Source organism: Trachypithecus francoisi, unplaced genomic scaffold (assembly GCF_009764315.1).
Source record: "Trachypithecus francoisi isolate TF-2019V2 unplaced genomic scaffold, Tfra_2.0 Lachesis_group10, whole genome shotgun sequence".
Lineage (NCBI taxonomy): Eukaryota > Metazoa > Chordata > Mammalia > Primates > Cercopithecidae > Trachypithecus > Trachypithecus francoisi.
Genome location: NW_022681455.1, coordinates 11,036,202 through 11,055,246, shown reverse-complemented (window position 1 = coordinate 11,055,246; position 19,045 = coordinate 11,036,202). Strand labels below are relative to the sequence as shown.

Here is a 19,045-nt window from a genome sequence, read left to right as displayed (position 1 = left end):
ATACAAGTAGCCCAGAGATTTTATTTCTGTTTGGAGCAATATGGATACTATCTAAGTGGGTTTGTATAGCCCACTAATTACTAAATGCTTTGAAATTAATGGTTATATAATAAGTATAAACAAGTTTGAATTTCATCGACTAGATAATAATGAAATACTTGGTTGATTTGTAGAAAGTAAGCAAGGACTTGGTATTTTTGTAATAGAAACACGTCAAAAAATCAATCCTTTAATTGTAATCTAAACCAATTTCATGAGCCTGTGCGTAGTCTAATTGTTGCCACTCAAAATGTGACCTTTAGCCCAGCAGCTTCAGTATCACCTGGCAGCTTGTTAGAAATGCAAACTCAAAGCCCATCTAGACCAATTGAATGAGAACCTGTACGTTAACAAGATCCCCAGGTGACTTAGGAACATTAAAGTTTAAGAACCTGAAAAATTCTGAACTCTCGACTGTGTTCAATGAAAGCTTTAAAAAGTCCATAAAGATGGTGTCTCCAAACTTCTTGTGTATCTTCTTGAAGCATGATGCAATAGTTTGTTGAAGAAATGAGAAAAGTGAAAGATGAGGCAATCGTGGTGGCTTATTTGACTCTTGCATTGTCCTTCTAGGCAATACCATTATTCTTACCTTTTCACATTTTTTAGTATAGGTTGGAATTATTGATAAGCAGTGATAATTCCTAGGATGACTAAATAGAAAAATGTTTTAAGCTATAGAAAAAAATAAGATCACTAAGAACCCATAATGTATCATAGACTTATAAAAGTGTTCATTCTATTCACATTAATTGTAAGAGAGAATAAATTTGACTCTACTTTAAAAATATATAGGCAATTTTTTTCTGTGTTCTTTGGAAGAAAACTTCCAAAAGGAAATTTAAAAAATAAAATTGGATCCAGTTGACCCTGAGAATTAACTGGGAGTTAAGAATGTTAAGGCTCTTTCAAAACACACTGAAAACCAGATCATGTGTATGAAACTATAACTAGGAATGCAAAGTATATGGAATGGATATCATGTGAGTATTGTAAAGGTTCAGAAGAATGAGTATTTGATTAATTCATTCAATAAATATTAAGTGCCCATTATGTGCCAGACATTGTTCTTGGAATTGGGGCTAACTGGAGCTTAGATTTTAGTGGAGGACCCAGACAATTCACAAATGAACAGGCCAGCGAAAGTCTGGGTAATACGTGCTGTAAAGAAATAGAGCAGAGCAGGGAATGGTGAATGACTGCACCACAGGCCAGGATGCCACAAGCAGATGCCTCCCTCTTCTTTGGTAATTAGGCCCTTGAGATGATGGGGAGATATGTAAGGAGTTACCATTTGGCCAGACTCTGAATAAAACACAGAGCCATGTGCGGGAAGTGGAGCATAACCAAACTGTAGCAACAATTCTGTTCTTAAAGTCCTTTTATCACCTTAACTGAATGGGACTGTCCTGTAACCTCAGGGCTACCTAAGATGCAAATAAAATCACACACTATTGGCTTTGTGGTATCCTGAGATACCACAGCACAAGAAAGGAGCGTGAGATCCGCAGATATTGTTCTCCACTATCCAAGCTCTGAAACCCTTCAGTCTGAAGGTTGAAAAACACTGATTCATTGTAGTTCAAGTTTCACCTGACAGCACCACTCTTGAGTCTGCAGTCTCAATTTCCACATCTGTAAATTGGGAAAGATACCCAACTTGCAAGGTTATTGTGACAACCATAGAGAGTATGTATCAGGTGCCTGACACATACTAAATGTTTAATAAACAGTAGCCAGTATTACTCCCCATGAGGGTTAGCTTATTAACATCTCATTTCTAAGGTGTTAGAAATGATCGTCAGATTCTTTAGAACCTAAGGTAGACAGTTTCCGCCTTATGATGTTACTAAAATACATAATAACAATTTAGAGTTCCCATACATGAAAGATTTTTCTACCCATTGCCTACCCTCACCCTCCAACTTAGCTCATTACTCCCTCCAGAGAATAGTAGTCGGGAGGTAGGGATGATGAGTGGATAGGCCCTGACAAGGAAGTTTAGGGGTGTCAGTGTAAAATGTGCACAGATACATATTGTGTGAAGTCAGCTGCATGACAGCCAAATAATTTTATGCATTTTTATATATCCACTCTTATCCATCCTCTAAACCTAGTTTCATTCACAAAGGTAAACACATTTAGTTTCTTCGAATACATGAGAGACTGGCCAGGAATAATCCCCCCAGGAGTTGCCAAAAGAGGTTTCAACATTTGAAGGCCACCCCGAGCCATGGGAACAATGGAGAGGACTCACTGTGTGACTCTAGTCTGTCTCCCTGGCCCCTGAGAGCAGATATCACCTCTTCTTCTCTCAGTTCTGTACAGCTCAGCCTTGACCTTGAGGTTCCTGGGAAGTTGTTAGAATTGTGTCAGGTTAGTACGAAATCTATTCCGTTTCCTGACTTTTTGTCATTGAATACTTCACATTTAGTTTACTCTGAAATGTACATTAAAAAAAGAAAAGATGAAGTCTTTTTGGATGCTATATATCAAACAGTGTGTTTTGTGATCTTAATGGTTTTTGCTAATTTTAAAAAGCAGTGAGTTGGTGTAGAAAATAGCTGTTCTCATTGAGTTGGGGGTAAAAAAATAGCTGTTCTCATTGAATGTGTCTTTTAAATATTCTGTAAAACTGTATCAACAAAACAGGGCAAACATCAAGATCTTGAATCACTGGGTTTTTATACAACCCAATGCCCATGGTAGACAAATGCCAAAACCCAGAAAATGCCTAAAACGTAAATTTTAAAAAGGAAGGTAAAGAAGAAGGAATGAGTAAAAAAGGAAGGGAGAAGGGGAAGAAGGAAGAAGGAAATAGAGGGGAAAAGGAAATCAAAGGAAGAGAAGAAAGAAAGGAAAGAATAAAATGGAATCAAGAGTCCTATCCTTTAGAGACCAGAGAAAGCACAGGTAGAATTTTATGGTAGGGTTCATTTCTGCCTTGCTGCCTGCCTCAGCTTCTGTAGAATGGCCTTTAATCATGGTGGCAGTGATTCTGATTGCAAGGCAGCCTTTGCTGAAGAAAATCTAGGCCATCAGGGTTTTGAGGATAAAGCAGTGATCACAGACTTTTAAACCTTCCAGAGCCAACTGGGAAATGCCCTCCCATTTGAGATGCACTGTTTTGCAGTGACCTCCAACCGATAGAGTTAGGGATGGGTGGACATCCCAGTCAACAACAGGGTGGCAAAGAAGTGTGCCCAAGAAGTGTACCCTTCTTGGCTCTCCTGTTTCCCAACTACCCCCAGAAGGCAGGCATGTATGGTGAGCCAGTCTACCAGCACTAGGAGCTGCACATTCCACAGCCAGGAAGACCCTCTCAAATTTCTATAAGAAGTCAGTCCAGGCCAGGCGCGGTGGCTCACTCCTGTAATCCCAGCACTTTGGGAGGCTGAGGTGGGCAGATCACCAGGTCAGGAGACCATCCTGGCTAACACGGTGAAACCCCGTCTCTACTAAAAATACAAAAAATTAGCCGGGCGGGGTGGCAGACACCTGTGGTCCCAGCTACTCAGGAGGCTGAGGCAGGAGAATGGTGTGAACCCGGGGGGCGGAGCTTGCAGTGAGCCAAGATAGCGCCACTGCTCCAGCCTGGGGGACACAGCAAGACTCCATCTCAAAAAAACAAAAAACAAACAAACAAAAAAGAGAAGTCAGTCCAGTGAGACTGCCTTACATGGATCCCTACTACCTCCAAGCGGTGTATTTATTGCCAATAGAAGGGACAGGTCCAGGGCATCCCTGGGTATTAGGCCACACTGATTCCTGATGGTGGCGACGGATGTGGCATTAGAGGTGCTGCTGGTGCTGCTGGCAGTAACAGTGGTGTGATGAGGTGGGGGAGGCCAGTTTGCTGTAGGGTGCTCAGAATGTGGCTCTTCAAATATATAGATCAATTTTTGGTGCTCTTGAATCTTTTCTGCAAATTCTACTTTCCATATGGAGTCATTTCCCTTTGGCATGAAGAGCATCTTTAGCATACTATGTAGTGCAGTTCTGCTGGTTCCAGATTCTCTCACTTAGGCATATATGAGTATGTCCTTATTTAGCCCTCATTTTGAAGGCTATTCTGGTCTCTTCTTCTGCAGTCCCCAGGCAACCATTGATCTGCTCTCTGTCACTATAAGTTATATTTTCTAGAATGTCATTTAAATGGAAACATATAGTATGTAATCTTTGTGTAACTTTTTTCATGCAGAATAATTTTAAGATCCATCTATGTTGTGTGTACATCAATTGTTCATTCCTTTATATTGCTGAGTAGTATTTACTGTATGGCTCTACACAATTTGTCACCTGTTTATAGACATTTGGGAGTTTCTCCATTTTAGCAATTACAAATAAAATTGCTATGAATATTTGCATTCAAGTCTTTGCATGGGAATATGCTTTCTTTTCTTTTGGGTGAATACCTGGGGGTGGAAAACTGGATCATATGGTAGGTGTGTATTTATGTTGAACTGTTTTGCAAAGTGGTTGTACCATTTTACATTCCTACCAACTATGGTAAGTAATCAGGGGTCCACAATTAAATGAGGCTCTCCTTGCTACCAGTCTTTCCATTCTTCTTATATTTGCTGTACACAGCCACAAATTGAATTCCAAGTCATTGAACACAAACTTTCTTGTAAGGGCACGGAGCTGTTCTGGAAGTGGATCCAGGGTTATTTGGCAGAGAATTCTGTGGCCTGGGGAACTTGGAATGTCATCTGGAGAGGGGACGTTGTGGCCATAGCGAAGCATGATCTCTTGACTTGAAGAATTTTTTTTTTTTTTTTTTTTTTTTTTTTTTTTTTGCTTTATGGAGGGATGTGGCCAAAGGATGACCCAAAGGGGGCCTTGAAAGCATAGAGCTCAAGCCAGTGCCTCTCGCTCAAGTCTAAGGGCTATACTGTTCCCTTCTTCTAATCCACCCAATTCTAACCGTCTTGAAAAACCCATCCTGTGTCCTCATGCCTGTATCTTCTGTCATGTGGCAGTTCTGTGTCCCCCTCCTCTTGGTTTTTGCTGTTTGACTTTCTATGTCTCACTTTCCCAATTTGTGCATAAACTTTTCAGTCAACTACTCTGTCTCCTTTCCCTTCATATGTATGACAAAGTGTTATGTACACAATGCTCTTCAAAAATGTGTCAGTGAAATGCATGGAGTTTGCTGCTTTTTCTCTGCTCCTAAGTTGGTGTTAATCTTCAGCCATTGTCCAGCATACTTGACATTTACACACAGAATCTAGTGTGCAGCTAGGACTTCCTGGCCCAAGCTCTGCCTGGTTAGCCTTCCTAATTTCACCCCAGTTGACTAACACTGCAAACCTCTCTGCGCTTATGCTATGTGTTACTATTCCAGTGTAAACCTCGGTTTGTTCCCCTGACATCACCGTATCTCATCATTGCCTTTTTAGAATACTTCCTTACTAACTATATTAAGTAACCCAGAAATAGAGAATTTTTATCAGGTTTCCCATTTTCCCAGCATTGGATGTGGTTCTGCCTGTCAGAGAGGTCACTAGAGACCCTGGCCATAAAAATATTTCCCAAGGGAGTCAGGCCTCAATGTGTTTTATCTATGTTAATCTTTCTTTCTGATGTGTTCTTTCTTTCCTTCTCCATCTGGAAAATGTCTCCAGTCTTTCAAAATTCAGCCACAGCCTTATCTCTTCCAAGAAGCTTTTACTTTTTAAGAGATCTAAATTAAAGTATGTTTCTCTAGCCATTATAGCTATCTCTTATAATATTGAATTATAATCTCTTATAATATCTCTTGTAATATTGAAGACACTGGTACTGTAATTTTTTGTTTATTTGTGTATTACTCTCTCTCAACTAAAAACTCTGTGAAGATAAGGACCACATCTCATTTGACTTTATTTTTCAGCATTTAACAGTACTAGTATATAAAATCCTCAAATAATTGGTTAATGAATCAATACATTAGTGAAGGAAGGAATGGAATGCCTCTTTTTATTCATCTCTTTCCTTTTCTGTTCTCCGTGTCTTCTCTTGTTTTACTTTTGTTTCTGCCCTTCTTCCACTGTGACTAAATGTCTGCAATACAGAAATAATCGGGGCCTTGTGACCTTTAGAGTTTTCTTAGCTCTACAAATGTTGGAAAATGGATTTTGAACCTTAGCAAACAAGCTGAAACAGTTTAAACATTTGTTGGTGGGAGCAGCAGTGGAAGAAAGATTTCATTGGCATTTCTGATGGTGAGTACATTTGTGAGGTTCACATTCTTTGCTCAAGACTGAGAGGCCTCTGGTTAGATCTGCCCCCATTCGATAGCAACACAGATCATATTCTGTCACACTGAGATCTCAGATAACTGACCTTTGTCACATCTGGGGGCCTCCTGAGATGCCCTGCATGGAAACAAAGATGAACATACTGTTTAAAAATGTTCAGCCTTGGTTTAGCCCAGATATTTTTTATGAAGCTATTCTGAAATAATGAAAATAATGTTCCTAATATGCTGGCCAGCCATAGTAGGTGCCAGTAAATGTGAGTCTTTAATCTTCATCCTCTTTCCCAAGCTTTCTGAAGTTCCCGAAGACATACGTTTCCTTGAAATTTCTCTCAGGATCAGAGTCACAAATAAGGAATTGGTCCAAATGATATGTGCCAGGCACCAAACATGCAGCTCCTCTTTTCAGATGCCAGCAAATTAATCATCTGTTTTGGCACTTACACCTTTTTTGGAGAGTGAGCCGAATCTAATGCGTGCCCCATATCAACTTCCCGCGGCTGTCATGCTCAGCTCACACACAGTCAGGGACCAACCCGCTGGTCCCACATCCCCAGCAGAGATCCCTTTCCTGGAAACACTGGTAATGTTCTGACTTCTCCGGTTGCTTGAGGAGGTGCTGTAGACCTTTGTGGCGGGGCTGGGAAACACCTGAATGGGGATTTGAGCAGTGTGAGAGCAGACCAAGCTGGCAGTATTCCAGCTCCCACCTGAATCCAGTGAAAGTGACAATAATTAATCTGGTGTACTCAAGTGGCACTATTTACAGTAATATAAAGGAGATGTTAATGTGTAAGAAACAGTTTGAAAACAACCAAAACATAAATAGAAAAAATAGCTGTAATGCTCAGTTTCCTTACTTGAAAAGCAAGTCCTATTTAAAGTTTTCAATTCAGTTTTTCAAAATAGAATTCAGCCTGAATTTTCATTTAAAAACTGGATTTATTAATATATTTTGTGGAAATAGACGTTCTCTATTGCCTACCCACAACTGTTTGTTTTTTTTTTTTTTTTTTTTTTTTTGAGGCGGAGTCTCGCTCTGCCGCCCAGGCTGGAGTGCAGTGGCCGGATCTCAGCTCACTGCAAGCTCCGCCTCCCGGGTTCCCGCCATTCTCCTGCCTCAGCCTCCCGAGTAGCTGGGACTACAGGCGCTGCCACCTTGCCCGGCTAGTTTTTTTGTATTTTTTTAATAGAGACGGGGTTTCACCGTGTTAGCCAGGATGGTCTCGATCTCCTGACCTTGTGATCCACCCGTCTCGGCCTCCCAAAGTGCTGGGATTACAGGCTTGAGCCACCGCGCCCGGCCCACAACTGTTAATTATAACAAGGGAAGTTGCTTATGGAACAGCTTTGCCTATAAGCATTTTAGAGGTAAATGGAATTTAGGTCAATAACCCTTCAATTTTTTTTTTTTTTTTTGAGACAGAGTCTCGCTCTGTTGCCCAGGCTGGAGTGCAGTGGTGCGATCTCGGCTCACTGCAGCTCCGCCTCCCAGGTTCAAGCAATTCTCCTGCCTCAGCCTCCTGAGTAGCTGGGACTACAGGTGCCCGCCACCTCGCCCGGATAATTTTTTTTTGTATTTTTAGTAGAGACGGGATTTCACCATGTTAGCCAGGGTGGCCTCGATCTCCTGAACTCGCGATCCACCCGCCTCGGCCTCCCAAAGTGCCGGGATTACAAGTGTGAGCCATGGCGCCCAGCCAACCCTTCAATGTTTAAATGCACCAAGCCTGTTCTCCAGGACTCCTCTTGCCTAAGGAAATAAGAGGAATTGTTTCTTTCCAAATCTTTACAGGCTTGTGAAAGGCAAGGATGCATTTACTGGTCCTCTTTCCTTAAGTCTTTACAGTCAAAAGTCCTTGAAGCTGGAACCCTTGGAGAGTCTGGCAGTTACATGTTGTTGGTAGTGACTTGTTTTGACAGTTTCAAAAAAAAAGAAAAGAAAAAACCACTTAAATCATTTTTCTTTCTCTTTTTAGGAGCATCTAAAGGCCTTTGATGATGAAATCAATGCTTTTTTGGACAATATGTTTGGACCGCGAGGTCAGTGAACTACTTGAGAACTTAATGTGGAAGGAACACAGCAAGAACACCATTTACTTATAGAAAGGGATTATGTTATTTCTGGGGTCTTGGAAATAGTAAGGTACTTAATATTTAGAAACTTAACGTCCTTAACTTTGATATCCTTCCAGAACGTCCAGAAGATCCCATTTCTCCTCCTGCTCAACCTCTCCTGGGATTAAAGAAGTTCTGGGAGCAGGAAGCAGAGACAATGAAATGCAATGCTTTCCTCCAGTGTCTGTCTGGCTACAAAGCCGGGTTGTAACTTTCCTTCTAAACTATGCTGCTTTCTTGTTCCCTCTCCACCACCCATTCATCTTCTACCTTCCTCACATGCATAGTTACACGTGACATTTCTGCCCTTAGATGCCTTGATAAATTCCCTTTAAAGATGTGTGCGCTGGCTGGGTGTGGAGGCTCACGCCTGTAATCCCAGCACTTTGGGAGGCTGAGGTGGGTAGATCATGAGGTCAGGAGTTCAAGACCAGCCTGACCAACATGGTGAAACCCCATCTCTACTAAAAACACAAAAATTATCCAGGCATAGTGGCTTGCGCCTGTAATCCTAGCTACTTAGGAGGCTGAGGCAGGAGAATCACTTGAACCCGGGAGGTAGAGGTTGCAGTGAGCCAAGATCACGCCACTACACTCCAGCCTGGGCAACAGAGCGAGACTCTATCTCAAAAAAAAAAAAAAAAAAAAAAAAGATGTGTACACTTTCTCTGCCTAGGGCCTGCAGGTAGGATGAGCTTAGACATCTCTCCATCCTTCCTTCATCACCAGTCACTTACTCTACTGCAGTGGCCTCCTAACAGGTCTCCCTCTTCCACTCTTGCCCCCTTCCAGTCATTTATTCAGTGTCAGCTGGAATGATATTCTAAAGACCTAAGTCATATTGCATGGTACTGTAGCTTAAAACTCATCAATGTCATCCCACTGCTCTCAGGTAAAAACCAAACTTCTTATCATGGACTGCACACCCTTGGGCTGTCTAACCCCAGCAATCTCTCCAACTCAGTCAGTATCCGTCGTCCTCACTGGCTTTCATACAGGTGCTCAAGCCATCTTTTAATTCTGCAAATACGTAAAATTCTTTTACGTGCTATTCCTTGAGCCTGGAATTCCTCCCTAGGATCTCCTACCCCTCCCTCCAGATGAGTCAGTTCCTGTTGCACTTGAGGTGTCAGCTTAAACATTGCCTTTTCAGTTGGGCTTTGCCTCTCTAAGGTATAGCAGTCCGCCCTTAGCAATAGTTTTGCTTTCTGCAGTTCCAGTTACCCGTGGTCAACCATGGTCAGAAAATAGGTGAGCACAATCCAGTAAGATATTTTCAGATGGACAGATGACCATATTCATATAACTTTTATTATAGTATATTGTTATAATTATTCTCTTACTATGCCTAATTTATCAACTTTTCCATAGGTATATATGTACAGGGAAAAGCATGGTACACACAGGGTTTGGTAGTATCTGCAGTCTCCGGCACCCACAGGGGTCTGCTGTGGTCCCTCATCATTCTCTGTTTCAACCCTTGTTTACTACCTTCAGATACTTCATGGTGACCAACAGCGATTTCTCCCATGAGGGCAGGAACCCTGGCCGTTTTACTCACCATTTATCTCCAGGGTTTATTACAGTTCTGGGAATATATTCAGCACTGTATATTTTCCAGATGAATGAATTCTAGACGGAAGGTTTCATTTTACTTGAGCCTTACTGGCTCACAGAACTGTGGAAAGTCCTTAGTTCTCTACAAGTTATTTCCTCAGCCCTATTGGAGGAGAGAGCAGGGAATGAAGAAGTTTTCTGTTTCTCAAGATCTATAAACAATCACTTGGAGAGTATTTAGGCCATTCTCCATTTTCTCCATGGGCTCTATTAACTTTTTAAATGAATGACTATATAGTTTTAATATAATGATACTGATTCTATACAGCTTTGAAAAAAATCCTTTCACATAGTTTTTTTTGCTTTTTCCATTTTATCCTCCTGATGACTCTGTGGGGTAGAAAGGGCAGAATATCTTTATATTCTAACCCATTTTTACTATGTTCTCTCCCTTACAGGTCTAGTGGGTAGAAAGGAGAACAGCTCAGTGTAGAGGGCATGACCCCCTCCCTTAGGCATGCAGGACCCGGGACCCTCTCCTTTAGGCATGCAAGACCTGGGACCCTCTCCCTTAGGCATGCAGGACCCGGGGGTCCCCTCCCTTAGGCATGCAGGACCCGGGGCCCTCTCCCTTAGGCATGCAGGACCCGGGACCCTCTCCTTTAGGCATGCAGGACCCAGGGCCCTCTCCCTTAGTTAGGCATGCGGGACCCGGGGCCCCCTCCGTTAGGCATGCAAGCCCCTGGGCGCTCTCCCTTAGGCATGCAGGACCCGCGGGCACTCTCGCTTAGGCATGCAGGACCCGGGGGCACTCTCGCTTAGGCATGCAGGACCCGGGGGCACTCTCGCTTAGGCATGCAGGACCCAGGGCCTTCTCTCTTAGGCATGCAAGATCCAGGAGGAACTATGATTTGTTGGTGACAGTGGTTTTCTATTTGACACTTCGACTAGACAGTTAAAACAATGACCTGTCTGTGCCAAGTTCACTGAGCTTTGCTGCAAGATTGGCATGATCTGGAATTATGTAGATGTGGGATCAATTGAGGAAAGGATTACAGTTGTTTACTCTGCACTGGTCATTTTATGGAATTTTCCTTTGTAGCAAGGAGATTGTAAAATTGACAGTTGACAGTGGAATCAGATGAACTCCACAGTGACAAGGTGTCTAGCATGTAAGCCATCAAGAATCCTTTTTTCTTCCTAAAAGTCTCACACGCTGATGCTGACTGGCACATCACCTAATAAACCTCTCGGTGTCTCCTAGCCTCTTCTGATTTTGCCCACACCATGTTAGTACCGTCAAAGGGTACTGTTTTTGCGCGAATACTGACTCAGAGGAAGAACTAACATTTCTCAAGTCCCAAAGAAAAGGAAGTTTATTACAAGCATTTGTTCCCATTTTTGGCTAAAACAACTGTGATTATCCTTAACAACTGTAGCAAACATTTACAGCACTGTGACAAAAGAAAACAAAAACATCAGGTGCTGTATTAGTTTGCAGTATGTGCTTGACTCAATGTGCCAGTGGATGTGCATTTAATGAATGTTTCCTCTAACTCAGCACTAAATGGGTATGAGTCAGACAGAGTAGAGATACAAGACCTAGTAGCTGTCTCCTGGAGCATATACTGTAGTTGGGGAGGTAAAGCCAGCACATCTGAAACTACCGGAAATCAAATACTAAACCATGTGTGTTTGTTTCCTAGGCTGCTATAAAAAGTACCACCAACTGGGTGGCTTAAATAGCAGAAATGTATTCTTTCACAGTTCTGGAGGCCAGCAATCTGAAATCAAGGTGTCAGCAGAGCCTTGTTCCCTCTGAAGTTCTAGGGAAGAGTCTGCACCATGACTCCCCCTAGTTTCTGGTTGTTGGTGGCAATCTCTGATGTTCCTTAGCTTGTAGATGCATCACTCCAATCTCTGCCTCCATCTTCACATGGCCTTCTCCTCTTTTGTCCTTGTATCCAGACCTCTCCTGACACTAGTCATTGGCCTAGGGCCCAGCCTAATCCAGTATAACCTCATCTTAGCTAGATTAGATCTGCAAAGTCTCTAGTTTCAAATAATGTCACATTCACAGATACCAGGAGTTAGGACTTGAAGGCATCTTTGTGGGAGACACAATTCAATCCAACACCATAACAAGAAGTAGCGTAGCCGTTTAGTGCAAGTAATTTCACTTTTTTAGGCCTCTACAGCTCAATTTTTCTTAAGGGTAAACTGGGATGATATTATCACCTATATAATAGGACTGCTTTGAGAATCACATAAGTTAATACATGTAAAAAGCTTCAGAATAGTGCCTGGCACAGCATAAGTGCTCAGTAAATGTTATGGTAACAGTATCATAGCCATAATTTGTGAATTAGAAAATAAGTGTCTTGCTATGCATATGAGGAGCTGTAGATACGAATACACAGTAGGAAATGTCTCCCTTCAGAAGTCAGGACCTTCATCTGGGCATTAAAAGATGAGTAGGACTCAGATACGGAGATGGACATTAGGAAGTGATGCACAGTACAGACTTACGGCAGGCGATTGCAAGCCTGCTGTATGAAAGTTGGTATCTGTTAGTCACTGAATGCTGAGAAGAGCTTCCTTTTTATCTCTGTCACCAGTGGGAGATATTTATAAAATAAGTGATGGGGCAGTCGGAGCTTGAGAAGGCACTTTCCTTTTAGAAATGGTACTGTCTGTAGGGTGGGTGGTTTAACAAGAGGCTGGGGTATACAGGGTAGGATATACCAGAAAGAGGGACTTAGAAAACAAAAAATTCAAGAAAAGGCCATTGCCTGTTGGTGAAACCAGCTCACTACAACTCCATTTGTAGAGGTTAAAAGCAGCATGCAATTTTTATAATTCTCAGCCAAATCATTTTCTTTATTTAAACAAATAAAAAGAGCAGAATAGAGAACAAAAATCATTTTGTGGCTACAGTGATTTTCAGGTGTTACTAATTATATTGTAGCTCTAGCATGTGGGTTTCATTTAGGCTTTTAAATATTCACTCTCCAGTGTAAGGGGCCCTGATGTATTCAGCTGCTTGCCTCCCTGCTGTGTAAACGTCCAGTCCCGTGGCCAGATCTGGGTCCTCAGTTCTGAATCACAGCTCCCAGGCTTTGCCTCTGCTGTCTGCAGCCTCCAGACTTGCTGCACTGTCATCCTATTGGTGTCTCTGAATCAGCTGAACTCTAAACCCATTCCATTACTGATCCTAGGCAAATTCGGAGCTGTGTGGGCTTTAGGAATTAGGATACAGTATCAGTATGCCTTCTTTCCTCTGACTGCTCTGATCTCCGTGGGAGGACAGCTGCAAGGTATCATGGGCTGGGAGGCAGATGTGACTGGTTCAAATTCTGACTCTGCTGCTGACTATGACGTAGCCTTTTGAAAGTTACTAAAGTTTTCTGAGCTGTTTTTTCCATCCATAAAATTGCATAATAGTACTTCCTATTAATTTAGAGTAAACAAATGCAGTAACTGTTCCAAAATAGGCATTCAAGAACTGTCACTTCACACCTTCACTTCTTGTCCCTTTCATTCAGCCTTCAGCCTAAGCCCTGTTTGCTCCATGAAACCTTTACCGATTCAGCCCCCACGGGCTTCCTCTTCCCCTGAACTCTAACCCCAGGCCAGCCTACCTAATGCTGTATGGGCTTGTTCCCTGTTGTGCTGGTGTGTACAAATGCAATGTATGTGACAATACTGATGACTGAACAGGAGCGTCATTCCTCAGGATCCTCACAGTATGTGTTTCTTTTCAGATTCTCGAGTCAGAGGGTGGTTCATGTTGGACTCTTACCTTCCTACCTTTTTTCTTACTGTCATGTATCTGCTCTCAATATGGCTGGGTAACAAGTATATGAAGAACAGACCTGCTCTTTCTCTCAGGGGTATCCTCACCTTGTATAATCTCGGAATCACGCTTCTCTCCGCATACATGCTGGCAGAGGTAAGTGTTTAGCCAAAGCTGAAGTCCAGTAACTAGCAGTTTTTATTGATAGAAACAATTACATCTAGCCTGGCAGAACTACGCAAAGTTGCTATCAATGCTTTAAGTCCTAAGGAACTTATTCCAGCATTTGATATTATTCTTTCTGAAAATCCTGGAAGTCCTTGTTTATAACTTGAATCTTTCGTATCCCAATTTAGACCTATTTATTTTTTATTTTATTATTATTATTATTTTTGAGACAGAGTCTTGCTCTGTCATTCAGGCTGGAGTGCAATGGCACAATCTCAGCTCACTGCAACCTCTGCCTCCCGGGTTTAGGCGATTCTCATGGCTCAGCCTCCTGAATAGCTGGGATTACAGGTACTCACCACCATGCCCAGCTAATTTTTGTAATTTTAGTACAGACGGGGTTTCACCATGTTGCCCAGGCTGGTCTTGAACTCCTGATCTCAGGTGATCCTCCTGCCTCGGCCTCCCAAAGTGCTGGGATTACAGGTGTGAGCCACCATGCCTGGCCTAGACCTATTTCTTTCGTCTCTAGTCTAATTTAAAATCACAACGTAGATCAAATGGGCTTTTACAGATCATGTTACAGGTTTCTCCTTTTACAGATGAGGATACTGAGGCTTTAGAAAAGTTTCATAATTTTCCCGAGAATAGACAGTGATGAACAGAGTATTTTTAAAATTAACTTAAACATCATATGCAGTTAGTTTTACTGAAATGCCAATATATATATTCCCTTAAAGAATAGTCCGTATGTCTTTGGAACAGTGACATTTCAGCTCAGCTCTGGTGGCCCCTGTGACATCCTGTGCTCCAGATTCCGCTGTGAAGCACCAAACAAGGTCATTTTACAGGAGAAGGAGCAAGGATGAGTGCCCCGTCTGTATAACCAAACGTTATTTTAATGTAATAGAAGAGGAAATCTAAAAGTATTAAATAACTTGCTGTAGCAAAAAAAAAAAAAAAAAGAAAGAAAAACAGGGGCAAAGAGAATGAAAACAAAATTTTTTAGGGATTTTATAGCTTGTATAAAAATCATTCATACCAGCTGTAAGTGGGAGATAATGGCACAAATATAGCTGCCTTTCTGATGATCTTGAACTCTAAAAGAAAATAAATCCTTGCCTTAGAAATGAAGGTTCTCTTGAGAGTTTATTCTGTGCATTATTCTAATATGTACCATTCTTAATAACTATTAATATTACTATAAATGACTGGAATGAAGCTCTCATAATGGAATTTTAGGCATCAGTCAGTATAGGAGATGGAATTTTGGGGTAAAAAAGCCATGCTAACAACTTTTTTTTTTTTTTTTTTTTGAGGCGGAGTCTTGCTGTGTCACCCAGGCTGGAGTGCAGTGGCGCACACTCAGCTCACTGTAACCTCCGCCTCCTAAGTTCAAGCCATTCTTCTGCCTCAGCCTCCCGAGTAGCTGGGATTACAGCTGCCCACCACCATTCCTGGCTAATATATATATATATATATATTTTTAGTAGAGATGGGGATTCACCATGTTGGTTAGGCTGGTCTTGAACTCCTGACCTCAGGTGATCCATCCGCCTCGGCCTCCCAGAGTGCTGGGATTACAGACCTGAGCCACCACCCACAGCCGACAACTCTTAAAATTATGTCACATAGGTGCTCACTAATCTACTTGACACTGAAAGGACCATTTTTATTTTAGGTTCTCTACCAGCTGAAGTTTAGCTCACTAGATGAGTTAGCAAGATAGTAATTTATGGGATTCGTTTCTCTATATAGCAGAAGGAAAGATACTCTTGGATTGTTTTCCATAAGTGACAGCTGCACACTATTTACAATAGCAAAGACTTGGAACCAACCCAAATGCCCATCAGTGGTAGACTGGATAAAGAAAATGTGGCACATAAACACCACAGAATACTATGCAGTCATAAAAAAGAATGAGATCATGTCCTTTGCAGGGACATGGATGAAGCTGGAAGCCATCATCCTCAGCAAACTAACACAGGAACAGAAGACCAGACACCACATGTTCTCACTCATAAGTGGGAGTTGAACAATGAGAACATATGGACACAAGGAGGGGAACATCACACACCCGGGCCTGTTGGTGGGTGGGGGGCAAGGGTAGGGAGAGCATTAGGACAAATACCTAATACGTGTGGGGCTTAAAACCTAGATGAAAGGTTGATAGGTGCAGCAAACCACCAAGGCACATGTATACCTATGTAACAAACATGCACATTCTGCACATGTATCCCAGAACTTAAAGTAAAATAAAAAATATAAAAAAATAATAATAAAAAAGAAGTGACAGCTGCAGCAGAAGGGCCAGCCTGCATGTCCAACCACACCAGCAGTTCTAGTACCTGTTTGGACGGAGCTTTGGTATAATGGAGTCAGAAGACACAAGTTTGTTTTAGTTTTGTCACTTTCTGTGTAATTTTAGGGCAGTTACTTAGGCTTTCCAAACCTTAGGCAACTTATCTATAAAGCAGAGATACAATATTTATACTACATAACTCTTGAGTGATTTGTAACGATTAATGACTTCTGTTCAATCAGCATGTAGTGAGCTTTTACTAGGCACTGAATATGAAGCCCTGAAGTATATGGATAAGACACAGCTTCTACACTTGAAGAGCCTATGGACTAGTACAGAGTAGGAGTTGGTAAATGTGAAAATGCTTTGTGAATTACAAAGTGCTAGCTGAACAGTAGTCACCATCAACAGGAGCAAGAACAACCGTTTAGTTTTTGAACAACGAGGTAAATGTCTTCTTTCTAGGAAGAACATATCTGCACTGAGCCCATTGCCTACCACTAATTTTACCTACTGCTTACCCACTCTTTCTCTTACACTATGTGTAAGTGTAAAATCACTTAGTTCAGTTCAAAATCCCTACCATTGATTGTCGCCCAGTCTCCTCTCTTTGATTGTGACCTCTTTCAGAGCAGGCAGAAGGTCTTTCTTTGACACTCTGGGGGTATGTTCAATAGACACTAGTCAGGTGACAGACTGATTTAACCTTGCTAACTTGTTAGGGGTCAGCAGATGTCTGCTTAAGCCAGAAAGTCACCACAATAATTATTAACAGTCTTTCGACAAAGATGTATTGAGTTCCCACACTGTCAGATTCAACTGTAGATTCTAGAACACAACCTTTGCCCTGTGGGAAAGAGTGAGAGGCTGGTGATGGGGCAGCCTCTGAGAAGGTGACATTGGAGTTGAGACTGAACGACACAGTGGACAGAGGATCAGTGGTTCAAGATGAGGTGGAGAGATGGCAGATGACACTGGGGCCTTGGAAGGAATTTGGCTTGCAGTCTAAGTGTCATGGAAAGCTATTGGAGGATTTTAATGATGGGAGCGCTATTATCTCCCTTTTAAAATAGATCACTCTAGCTCCTACATAGAAAATGGACTATGAGGGTGACTTGACAAGAATGTTAGCAAAGAGTCCAGTTAGGAGATCATTGCAGTACTACAGGCAACAGATGCTAGCATCTTGGATTAAGTGGTGAATTAAGTGGGAAGAAGCTGGTGGATTCTAAGTATATTTTGGAGTAATTTAGTCCACACCTCCTTACAACTAACCCTATTTGACAGCCTTCCTTCCTTTTCTAGCACATAGGTTGGATGACTCCCGCATCAGTAAGGGGATTAAGAATGGTCCGGGGAGAGACAGATAGAGCCTCTCTAGCTTGACTGTCTATTCAGTTATTAAATTGTCAGGTAATTCTGCACAGATGCCACAGGAATGGGGACAACACGGATAAATCTGACTAAAACAGGAAACACCATGGGGAAACAGAATATGCCCTGCCCTCTCTACACTCAGGAGTTACTCTATAACTGCACTGTTTTTGTTTTGTTTTTTGTTTTTTTTTGAGACGGAGTCTCGCTCTGTCGCCCAGGCTGGAGTGCAGTGGCGGGATCTCAGCTCACTGCAAGCTCTGCCTCCCGGGTTTACGCCATTCTCCTGCCTCAGCCTCCCGAGTAGCTGGGACTACAGACGCCCGCCACCTCGCCCGGCTAGTTTTTGTATTTTTTAGTAGAGACGGGGTTTCACCGTGTTAGCCAGGATGGTCTCGATCTCCTGACCTCGTGATCCGCCCATCTCAGCCTCCCAAAGTGCTGGGATTATAGGCTTGAGCCACCACGCCCGGCCTATAACTGCACTGTTAATGTGCAGAGTAGAGATTAGAGACCCTGACTACAGAACCACAGCCTGACCATAGAGGCTTTCATTTAATCCTTGTACACAAAGTTAAACAGCTTTCTTAGTTTGAAAAATGCACCAACACGCCAAAATTAATATGTAGTTTAAGGTCTTTCTGGGTCCCCTCTAGCCAGTCGCGCTGATTCCCAGTTGAGGACTAAGAGCATAAATCCCCTGGGAGATACTGGGAAATGACCTGATTTGTAATAGATCCCATCAGGAAAATCCAAGGTTTTCTTCTTTCGCTGGACTTATTTATATCGATAATCTTCAACTGGCATGATGTTAACAGAAAGAGCTTTGTTAGAAGGAAAGAGGTATATCAGGACAGTGAGGAAGTCTCACAAAGCTTCTAAAACATTCTAAATGTTATTTAGTAATCTCTCTCTAACATTTAATTAATCAACATCCAAACCCTCTCAGCTGTGTATATGTATTTTAATGGATATTGTATATGAATTTTATACATCTCTAAGGCAGCAGAAAATACTAAATCGTAGGCCTTTCGCCTGTAATACCTGATCCAAATCACAAATGCCTTATATTCTAGAATTTTAACTTTTTACAGGGAGAAAACTTATTTCATACAATTTTCAACAAAGAATAAAAAAGCTCATTTTCTCATGAGGTGGAAAGTACACCAAACAATGAATTAGGAATGCTGAATTCTAATCATCCTTCTCCCACTTTCTAGTCATGTAATCTTGAGCAAATCAGATACTTATCAAATGTTTACCGAACACTTACCATGTAGCAGGTACTGGGCAAGGAACCATAGATACAAAGATGAGCAAAAACAGATGCATACATTTTTTGGAGCTTTTTGGTTTTTGAGAGTAATGGGGAAGACAGACATTAATTAGCCAACAAATTGTTTGATTACCGAGTAGCATAAATACAATGAAGAAAATGGTTTAAGAACCT

The 19,045-nt window shown here is 41.9% G+C and overlaps 1 protein-coding gene across 2 annotated transcripts in view; it reads left to right on the top strand.

The window, feature by feature from the left end:
- ELOVL2 (ELOVL fatty acid elongase 2) overlaps positions 1-19,045 on the top strand; it is a 61,272-nt gene that overhangs the window by 25,022 nt on the left and 17,205 nt on the right. Inside the window, exons 2-3 of one of the 2 annotated variants that reach the window (XM_033216216.1) lie at positions 8,260-8,323; positions 13,720-13,907. In XM_033216216.1, coding sequence (XP_033072107.1) covers positions 8,260-8,323; positions 13,720-13,907 — 252 coding nt within the window. Of the gene's footprint in view, positions 1-8,259; positions 8,427-13,719; positions 13,908-19,045 lie in introns of both variants that reach the window. The other variant, XM_033216217.1, reaches the window with a different exon arrangement.